The sequence below is a fragment of the Sinocyclocheilus anshuiensis genome, unplaced genomic scaffold, assembly GCF_001515605.1.
Source record: "Sinocyclocheilus anshuiensis isolate Anshui unplaced genomic scaffold, SAMN03320099.WGS_v1.1 scaffold50, whole genome shotgun sequence".
In the NCBI taxonomy this organism is placed as follows: Eukaryota; Metazoa; Chordata; class Actinopteri; order Cypriniformes; family Cyprinidae; genus Sinocyclocheilus; species Sinocyclocheilus anshuiensis.
Window position 1 is genome coordinate 1,248,124 of NW_015542382.1, and position 11,283 is coordinate 1,259,406.

The 11,283-nt window shown below is 35.2% G+C and overlaps 1 protein-coding gene across 6 annotated transcripts in view; it reads right to left on the bottom strand.

Moving 5' to 3' along the window:
• Nucleotides 1–11,283, bottom strand: part of gne (glucosamine (UDP-N-acetyl)-2-epimerase/N-acetylmannosamine kinase) — a 35,609-nt gene that overhangs the window by 6,741 nt on the left and 17,585 nt on the right. For 3 of the 6 annotated variants that reach the window (XM_016491741.1, XM_016491738.1, XM_016491737.1), the window contains exons 2-9: nucleotides 9,356–9,564; nucleotides 6,213–6,667; nucleotides 5,903–6,055; nucleotides 4,056–4,268; nucleotides 3,711–3,798; nucleotides 2,734–2,944; nucleotides 1,101–1,230; nucleotides 802–1,023 (exon numbers count right to left, since the gene is read on the bottom strand). In XM_016491741.1, the coding sequence (XP_016347227.1) occupies nucleotides 802–1,023; nucleotides 1,101–1,230; nucleotides 2,734–2,944; nucleotides 3,711–3,798; nucleotides 4,056–4,268; nucleotides 5,903–6,055; nucleotides 6,213–6,667; nucleotides 9,356–9,525 (1,642 nt within the window). In that variant the 5' untranslated portion in view covers nucleotides 9,526–9,564. Of the gene's footprint in view, nucleotides 1–801; nucleotides 1,024–1,100; nucleotides 1,231–2,733; nucleotides 2,945–3,710; nucleotides 3,799–4,055; nucleotides 4,269–5,902; nucleotides 6,056–6,212; nucleotides 6,668–7,858; nucleotides 8,136–9,355; nucleotides 9,565–10,384; nucleotides 10,409–11,283 lie in introns of those variants that run through there. The other 3 variants (XM_016491740.1, XM_016491736.1, XM_016491739.1) reach the window with 2 other exon arrangements.

Sequence of the window (11,283 nt, forward strand, 5' to 3'; positions counted from 1 at the left end):
CAACCACTGCATTTTAATCATGATCTGCACGGGCAGTTGTTTTTGATTTGATTTAGATTAATTTTAGGATTTAAAACAAAAACAGAATGGTCTGACTTTAGGTGTTATTTATTTATTTGCTACATAAAACATCTGCGAAAACAAAAACAGCAGATCTGAATGAGACGCACTCTCCGACAGCAGGTGGCACTAATGAACAGGGTTGCCAGGTTTTCGCAATAAAACTAGTCCAATCATGTTTCGAGCGGGGATCCCCTGTAAAAATCGCATTCCGGGGGTAAAATACAAGTTTTTCGGCGGGGATCTTCCAGTAAAATTCACATTCCAGGGGCTAAATATCACGTTATTGGGGTCGCTTCAACCCGCGGCAACAGTGTTAAAGTAGCCCAATTCCACGGGAAAACCGCGGACTTGGCAACACTGCTTATGAACCAACCACAATATAGCGTTTCCGTGTTTACCACTGTAAACAAAGCAGAGCTGCGCTTTATACGGAGGAGAAGAAAATGCCATTGCCATCGAAACTTTTCTCAAGACAGTTCCCTTCAGTGATACATTAATATAACCCCAGAAATGTAATGCACTTTTGTACTTATTTTCCTGTTATTTTCGGGATCGACTGGTTGGCGACCACTGCTCTAAGGGTACAATAAGATTGCAGTAACCTAAATAACCAGTGTGACCAGTCTGTCAGCTTTAATCCCACTTTCTGTCAGGTCTCATTCTTTGCATTATCAAACAAAAGGGAAAGCCCACCACCCCTAGCAACTAACAGAAATTGATTTACTAAAGGGAACGGACCGGTTCCAGTGATAATGGTGACAAAGTTCTCCATGCCTTTCCCATGACCAAACTTCCTCTCAGCAAGGGCGGCACAGTTGCCATCATTATCGACCCACACGGGGAGATGAAGTGCACTAGAAAGAGGTGTACGGATGTCCACCGAACTCCACTCGTTGATTAGCTTAGTGGAGTGGAGGACTATCCCATCTTGTGGGTTCACTCGCCCCCCTGTGCTCACACCTGAAAGAAATGGACAGTGAATGAGTGAGTGAATTTATAGACACATAGAAAAAGACCTGGGACAAACGCAGACATACCGACACCCAGGATTCTGCAGTTGAGGTGAACGGCGTCAGCCATGGCCTGTTTGCACATGGTCAGTATCAGCTCTATCCTCTCCTCAAACGTCTTAGGATTCAACTGGACATATTTCTTAACCACTTTACCCTGAAATACAAGCACACATTTACAAGATGAAATCCTCAATATTTGAAAATATTTTACACCTAATTTCATGGAAATGTAAACAACAAACAAACAAATATGACGCAACAAAGACAACCAACTATTAAACCATCACAATGAAATTCTGCAGGAAAAATTACATAGTAAATGACTTCACCTTTAATTTCTTAGCTCGATCACATTCCGCAAGATACACTACCATTCAAAAAATTGGGATCAGTCAGAAAGTCATATATTTATATATATATATATATAAGTCGAAATAAATTAATATTTTAGGCAAGGATGCATTAAATTGACAGTAAAGGCATTTACGGTACAAATGATTTTTATTTCAGACTTTCTATTCATCAAATCAAATAAGTATCACACAAAATTAAGCAGCACAACTGATAATATTAATAATGATTATTTAAAAACATTTCCTTGATAATAAAAAAAAAGATTTTTTAAATAAGAGATGTTTCTTGAGCACCAAATCAGCATATTAGAAGAATCATGTAACACTAAAGCTGAAAATTCAGCTTCGCCATCACAGGAATAAATGACATTTTTAAATATATTAAAATCTAAAACGGTTATTTTAAAATGTAATAACATTTCACAACATGACATTTTTGTATTTTTGATCAAATAAATAAAAGAGAGACTTTCATAGACTCCATACTTTTGAACAGTAATTTTATGCATGCAAATTAAAAAAAATAAAAATAAACAGCATAATAATAATTATTTCTCCTGGCTTCAACAACAGATTGAATTATTTTTTGCTTTTATAATGTTGATTTGTTCATTTGTCATACACTTGTACCTCTCCATCACTCTGACTGGAAGTATGGACTCTGTGATAGCTATACACCTAAACCAATAAAACACTTGGTCAAATTGCAGCATTCAAGTAGACATTTAAATATAGATGGAATTTACTTTATCATTTTAGACTGCTTGAGCACCAGTATGATCTTTATAATGTTTATGAAATAACAGGTGAATATATAAGCCAAAGCGATTAATTGGCTGATATCTGGCCATTTTGAGATTAATATAAATATAAATTAATATTTTGTTTTAAAATATTTTTTGTGAATGATGAGTAATATTGTAAAATACATAAATCTGAAATAAGTGTATGTCTAAATTCAGCATTTATGGCCAAATATTTAATTAAACTAATTAGATATTTAATGGTGAGTCTGTCAGTCTGCGGTCCAAGAAACTGCACCATTCACACACAGAAAGAGCTGATTACACAACCCTTCTGATCAAACCTGCCGCTGTTCGTTTTACTATCAGACTTGTGTGCGTCACATGAATTAAATATTTACATAAGCGCTGCATATCCTGCTGCATAAAACACGTCACAGTCTGGCACACACATCCTGTCATAAGCAAACACAGCTGTACTGAGAGCGTAGTGCATGTCCTGCATCTTCTAAAAGATGAACTGGATCTGAATACCTGACTCCAGAGGTCTGCTCTGCATACCTTCATACTGACGATGGCGACACGAAGGTTGGTCCCCCCCAAATCTACAGCAAGAGCACTCTGGGTCTCCAAAATGTGGTCGATATCTTGAGAGAAGCATTCCTTCACCGGTGGGAAACAGAACTTTTTCTGTAGTGGCTCAGAAAGGTCAATGGACTGCATGAACTTCAAGATACGCTGGACCGCATTTCCATCACCGTAGATCTTGGAGCTAGCGGACAGAGCCAGAACACACAGGATATGTTCAGGGTCTGAGTTTAACGTTATGTTACATTTGAGTTATCTAAGAATGGCCAAAAATGAGCTGACTGATCCAACCATAACAATATGTGATAAAATATAAATATTAGATAAAAATCTTAACTTGCCTTGGCAACTAACTGAAATAAAATAAGTTCTTATTCAATAATAAAACTTTAAATTAAAAATAAGCTTAAATTCTATATTACATTCAGTGTTATTTTTAATGAATACTATTAAACATTAACTGAAATATATTTATGTTCATAACTATATTAAAAACAAACTTAAATCAGAAAAAGAAAAGAACATTAGAAATGTTGCTTTGACAACTCAGGAAATAAAATAAGTTTAAGTTGGAATACTAAAATTGTACTAAAATTACTTTTTAAAATTACACTGGTACTAATACTACCACTAAACTATAATGGAAAAATAAATAATTAAATCCTTAATAGAAATATAAAACGAAAAAAATATCAAAATAAAATCACAAAAAAAAGTAACAAAATTACTAAAACTTAAAATAAAAATTAAACTGACAACTGAAAATACTAAAATAATTTTATTATTTAATGTATTTATTATTATTCAAATATGATTGAAAATAATGAAATAAAAAAAGTATATACACACACACACACACACACATATATATATAAATAAATAGATATATATAGTATGAAAGAGAGAGAGAGAGAGAGAGACAGACATAATAAAATAATAAAATTAATTACCAGGGGTAGCGTTTTCCAAACTGCAGCTCCAGAGCATGGTATATTTTATTATGCGTGTCTGCATCTCGCACGTGTAGAACATTTTCCCCTATTGCCAAAAAAAAACATGAATTGGTAAATATGATCCATCAAGACTCGTACAAAAGATTTAAACACTCAGTTAAAGAAAAAGCAGTCTGGGCCTGTTCAGAAGAATAAACATGCCATGCTGATTTCAAGGATCCTGTACATCATGAATGGAAAAGAACAAACACTATAAAGAGTACAGAAGAGTGATCATATCTTGCCATAATGCTTTAATTTCCTCTGTAAAGGTCAGTCATTCATATTCCTAACTAATCTCACCTGTTTCTCGGCCTGTCTGGCGACTCCCCAGGTTAATGACAGGTGTTCCGAACGCTCCGGCCTCACGAACTCCACAGCTGCTGTTCCCAATCATGCAGCCGGCGTGTGCCACCAGCTGGATGAACTGATCGAACGGAACATGCTTCACCGCACGGAAGTTCGGATGCTGTTCGATTCCCTTCCGCCTCATCACACGAACCATCTCCTTACTTCCTACATGACACAAAACACAGAGCAGTATGGTGTTAATGGAGCGGAATTCTACTACACTTCTATAGCATTTATTCAGGGAAGGATTCCTAAGGTTGCTTCAACTGGTAAAGTTTTTTGAACAATTAATCCAAATGTCTGGCTCATAAGAGTCACAATTCTATTTTTTTCCAGAGTTTACATTTAATTGAAACTACAATTATGACATATTATATTAGGTGTTATTAACTAAAACTACTAAAAAATGTTAATTGAAATAAAGCTTAAATAAAATGAAAGAGAAATATTAGATGCAAAAACCTTTAAAAACAAAAATTAGAAATGTTTTCTTGGCAACTAACGAAAATAACATTTTAGTAGAAATACTAAAATTACTACAACTAAAACTAAAAAATAAATTAAAGCTAAAAATATTTTTTTTTTATTCAAATGCCAAAAACTAAGATCACATTACTAAAATCTAAACCAAATTTAAAATGAAAACTATATGAAAAATGTAAAACTAAAAGCAAATGTAAAACATGGATAAATACTAAAATAGTATATAAGTAATACAATGGCAAATGTCTCATTACATTAGAAAGGCCCTGACATTTGGGGTGGGTGGAATGTCCACAAATGTATATCATAGTAACTGTCAAAATACAGTTATTTTTTGCAGTAACTTAAAAAATATATAATAATATAATATGTGACCATGGACCACAAAACCAGTCTTAAGTGTCAATTTCTCGAAATTGAGATTATACATCATATGAAAGCTGAATGAATAAGGTTTCCATTGATGTATGGTTTGTTAGGATAGGACAATATTTGGCCGAGATAAAACTATTTGAATATCTGGAATCTGAGGGTGCAAAAAAATCTAAATATTGAGAAAATCGCCTTTAAATTTGTCCAAATTAAGTTCTTAGCAATTCATATTACTAATCAAAAATGAAGTTTTGATATATTTATGGTAGGAAATTTACAAAATATCTTCATGGAACATGATCTTTACTTAATATACTAATGATTTTTGGCATAAAAGAAAAATCGATAATTTTGAGCCATACAATTTACTTTTGGCTACTGCTACAAATATACCCGTGCTACTTATGACTGGTTCTGTGGTCCAGGGTAACATAACATAACATAACATAACAAAACATAATATGAATTTTAACTAAAATGAAAACAAAAACTGAATATATAAAACAAAACCTAATTCAAAATATGAATAAATATTACAATAGCACATAACTGACACTAAAAGAACATTGATTATATAGTGTCTGCATTTTTTGCTGAATGTTTTCATTTTGGTCACCTACTCCCATCCTTGTGTTTCTGTAAACAGTTCTATTCCAACGGAAGAAACAGCAACTCTGCATTGACTGCTGTCTCCAGTAGTGTCTACCTGTCATTAAGACCAAACTCAAAACAAACCGCCAAACTGTTTTGTCTGTTTCTAAAGCCCTTGTATGTTATCTTACACTGCTGATAAAACCACTAAGGGTCACATAAAGCCCTTCAATCTGAGAGAAACTGCAGCTGTACTCAGGAAGCAAAAGTGTGTATATAGTGTTATCGGTCACAAAAAGTGGGAAAAAACTGAGAAAAGACAGACAGAAAAAAAAACAAGAGAAAGAGCCGACCTGCATCAATATTCGGGAAGAGAACGAGAGTTCTCTTGTTGAAGGAGATGAGGGCGTCCAGCATTAACTCATAGATCTTAATGGAATTCTTGATGTCTGTGGTAACAGGATGCTGCAGAGCTACAATATAGTCCTGTTCCTTCACATCATCCCCTGTTTAAGAGATAAATAAAATCACATATACATAAAAGACAGCATTAGAAGTTTTTAATAAACTTTAAATTAGTTATTTTGCGCTGTTTTGATTGCACAGTCTTCATTGTTTATCTCTAGTAACTGCCATCTCAACCCATTCCTCTATAGTACATACCAAGCCACGACTTGATGATATCAGTATAATCGTCTCGTTCGTGGGCGGAAAGCAGCTTGTCGTATGACGGGCAGCCAGCCAATAAAATGTGAGAGTGGTCTTCGCACATAGAGATGAGGTGTCTCTCTGCCGAGCGCGTGCAGACGGCGTGGTAGTGTGCCAGTTTGGAGATGGCGTGACGAATGGAATCATCAATGGTGCCGCTCACTTCTCCACCTTCCAGGTGCAAAATGCGAATGTTCATTAGAGCCGCTGCCGTCGCCAAGGCCAGAGCGTCAAAACGGTCACCGTGAACGAGCAGAATGTCAGGGGCGAGACGCTGGAGCACGTCGGGAAGCTTCACGAGCGCGAGACCCACAGACTCCACCATAGCAGCTTCGTCCTCACCACGAACAATGGTGTGCAACTTAGAGCTGATATCGAACTCATCCTGTTCAATCATACGAAACGTGTTTCTGGGAAAGAGAGAAAGAAACTATCATTAACTATGATTTAGGGCTGCAATTAATTATTATTTTGATCATCGATTATTCTGACGATTATTTCTAAAAAAATATATAATTTAAAACAATAATTTTGCTTAATAAATTCATTTTAATACATTATTAAAATTGTTATTGCACATCCTGCCAAACAAATTTGTTGTAAATTATTTTAATGATTCTTATTGAATTTAGCGATTAGTTTTTGCAGCCCTACTATGCATCAAAGAGCAAGAAAGTTCCATCACAATTCAGTATGCAAATACATTTAAAAAAGAAGACCAATTTGGATTCAGTATGCAAATATTACAATAACATCTTAGCTGTATGTTAGTTAGAATGGGGAACATTTTCAGCCAGTTTTCTACATTTATAATTTTATTTTTAGTATTTAGCATCAAAGAGAGAAATTATGTAGAAACCAAAGCCTGAGTGGTAAGAGACAGCATGCTGTCCATTTACAGTACTTTGACCTGTAGGTAATGTCAAGTTTACATGGCCCAAGGAGGAGTCAAGACTGGTTTGGCTTCACTGATAAAAGACAATGGCTTCTAGCCACCATCAGCAGCCCACTGTGAGAGCCAAGCTCCCACCGTCAAGTGCTGCATTCCAACATTTCCATGGCAACAGTGAGAAATAGTGCTGATTCATGTTCTGAAGCTCTCAAGCCCAGATGAAGATAGAGTTACTGGACCTGTGGCTTATCTTGCTCTTTATTTTACTGCTATGAGAAGTTATCACCTAAATTACAGTCAATACAGATCAGGATCAGATCTGTTTAAAGGAACAGTTCACCAATTAATAACAATTCTATCTCACCGTCATGTCACATTTCAAACCTGTAGGACTTGCTTTCTTCCATGGAACACACACAAACACAAAAGATTTAATAAAATAACATTTTGAAGAATGTCTCAACTGTTTGTCTGTAAAATGAAAACCAGTGGGAACCAAAACAACTTTGGATCACACCGACTTTCAATGCATTGACAAAATACCTTCTTTTGTGTTCCATTGAAGAAATAAAAGCATTTCAGTTTTGGAATGACAAAACTAATTTACTTAGAGTCATGATTGTCAGCTGCTCTGATATGCAAGATTCCTTAAACAATTTAATGTAGATCAGTTAAATTACTTATGATCAGCATAATCTAGCAGTCTTACCCGTAATCATCAATGAGATGTGAACCCAGCACCACCACCTCCAGGTCAAAGATTTCAGGGTGAGACTTGATGCCGAACATGATGGGTGCGAGTTTAGAGTAGTCCGCTCTGTTACAGGTGGCCACGCACACACGTAGTCGTTCCTTCAACCTCTTCTCCGATCGCTCCATCTTCTGCTGTGCTTTCTGTGTCCTCAGATAGTAAAGTTCCTAAATGAGGAACATGTTTACAAATGTATACAGTATTCTGAGAATGTATAAAGAAGAATGAATATGCGAAATTAGTCACAGCTTAGTAACACTTTGGAAAAAGTTACTACATAAGCAAATCATTAAAAGCAATAGTTTATTTAGTGCCATCCTTCCACTAGAAGACATAGTCCCTGACATGTAAACTAAAGTTAATAGATATTACTTCAGTATATTGAATTTCAGCACAACTTGAACCCTGTATTGACCAATCATCATCCAAGATTGGAACTTGATCTGTTCCACTACCGTGCAAAAGATTGGAGTTTGTAATTATATATATATATATATATAATTTTTTCTTTATTTATTTATTAATAGGCTACTTTAATTCAGAAAGGATGCAATTAATTGATCAAAAGTGACAGTAAAGACATGTATAATGTTACAAAAAATATCACAGTTCCCAAAATTATATTAAGCAACACAACTGTAATTAGAATTGTTTCTTGAGCACCAAATCAGCATATTAGACTGATTTCCGGAGGATCGTGCAACACTAAAGACTAGAGTAATGGCTGCTGAAAATCCAGCTTTAAAATATATTAGAAAAGAAAAACAATATTTCACAATAAGGCAGATTTTACTGTATTTTTGATCAAATAAATGCAGCCTTGGAGAGCATAAGAGACTTTCAAAAACATTTAAAAAATCATACAACAATATTTTCTGGGATTTTATTGATAACGATAATTCGATTATATTTCTGCTGAGTGTGTTATTGTGCTCATATCTTAAGGACTGCTGTGGACAGCTGACTCCTAAAGTTTTTGATATTCTTCATATTCTGTGTGGTGATCAGTTCACAGCAGTGATAGAAATTAATCTTTTCCAATAAGTTTAAATTGATTTTTTAGATCTGTTTAAAGGAACAGTTCACCAATTAATAACAATTCTATCTCACCGTCATGTCACATTTCAAACCTGTAGGACTTGCTTTCTTCCATGGAACACACACAAACACAAAAGATTTAATAAAATAACATTTTGAAGAATGTCTCAACTGTTTGTCTGTAAAATGAAAACCAGTGGGAACCAAAACAACTTTGGATCACACCGACTTTCAATGCATTGACAAAATACCTTCTTTTGTGTTCCATTGAAGAAATAAAAGCATTTCAGTTTTGGAATGACAAAACTAATTTACTTAGAGTCATGATTGTCAGCTGCTCTGATATGCAAGATTCCTTAAACAATTTAATGTAGATCAGTTAAATTACTTATGATCAGCATAATCTAGCAGTCTTACCCGTAATCATCAATGAGATGTGAACCCAGCACCACCACCTCCAGGTCAAAGATTTCAGGGTGAGACTTGATGCCGAACATGATGGGTGCGAGTTTAGAGTAGTCCGCTCTGTTACAGGTGGCCACGCACACACGTAGTCGTTCCTTCAACCTCTTCTCCGATCGCTCCATCTTCTGCTGTGCTTTCTGTGTCCTCAGATAGTAAAGTTCCTAAATGAGGAACATGTTTACAAATGTATACAGTATTCTGAGAATGTATAAAGAAGAATGAATATGCGAAATTAGTCACAGCTTAGTAACACTTTGGAAAAAGTTACTACATAAGCAAATCATTAAAAGCAATAGTTTATTTAGTGCCATCCTTCCACTAGAAGACATAGTCCCTGACATGTAAACTAAAGTTAATAGATATTACTTCAGTATATTGAATTTCAGCACAACTTGAACCCTGTATTGACCAATCATCATCCAAGATTGGAACTTGATCTGTTCCACTACCGTGCAAAAGATTGGAGTTTGTAATTATATATATATATATATATAATTTTTTCTTTATTTATTTATTAATAGGCTACTTTAATTCAGAAAGGATGCAATTAATTGATCAAAAGTGACAGTAAAGACATGTATAATGTTACAAAAAATATCACAGTTCCCAAAATTATATTAAGCAACACAACTGTAATTAGAATTGTTTCTTGAGCACCAAATCAGCATATTAGACTGATTTCCGGAGGATCGTGCAACACTAAAGACTAGAGTAATGGCTGCTGAAAATCCAGCTTTAAAATATATTAGAAAAGAAAAACAATATTTCACAATAAGGCAGATTTTACTGTATTTTTGATCAAATAAATGCAGCCTTGGAGAGCATAAGAGACTTTCAAAAACATTTAAAAAATCATACAAATTCCAAACCTTTGCTTGTATGCTTAAATAAAAGAAAAAAAAACAATGAAAATACTATTGTAGTAAATCAGAGCAAGCTTTTCATGCCAGGGGTTTCCAAATTGAGAAGGATCATACTTACATGAGTATTCCTGACCTGAACACTCTGAGGCATGAAAACAGAATAAGAAAAGAGGTATATTTTGCTATGTCACTTCATAGAGGAATATAAAACTATGCATCCATTATGAAAGTGACCTGCCTGAATACACAATCCTTTATTGCAGCACACATTGCTAAACGCTTTCAATGCCAGAGGACACCTTCAAACGCTTGTACCTTGTATTTGGACATTGACCACTTTAAAGACTTCAAACCTGTTTTACAGGCATTAAGTAAACAACACAACTGGAAAGTAGCAGAAGCTAAATACATGGATTATAGTGGCTATGGTTATGAGTGCCAAAGTCCCACTGCATTATAGGAAAATCACCAAACCTGCCAAAGACAAACTATATTTAACTGTAAATCCTCACACATTAAATAAGTCAGAAAAAAAAAGCCTACTTTTTGGAATGAAACCATGGGCGTCGCTAGGCCAGTTTTAGGGGGGCTATATTAGTTCCATAAACTGTACACAAATTTGTGATCACCTCAGTCCCCTTTAAATTTCATCTGAAAATGGCGGCAGACTTCGATCGGCTCCTCCCAGTCTTTCAGCGCATTCTTTTTTCAATCCGCAGTCCGCAGCAGCGCAGAGCGAGAAACAGAGGACAAGGTGTGTGTTTATTCGATCGGCTCTTTCAGCGCATTCTTTTTTCAATCCGCAGTCCGCAGCAGCGCAGAGCGAGAAACAGAGGAAACAGAGGACATTTATCGATAGATTTTTATAATATCTGCATCTGTGCAGTTCGCCATAAATAAAGTTTACGAAATATCATGGGGGAGCAATAGGTTCCCCATCTACTGTAGCCTAAGTTTTCACTCCGTTCACCCATCATCACACCACAGGTTTCCTCCATATACATATACATATACATA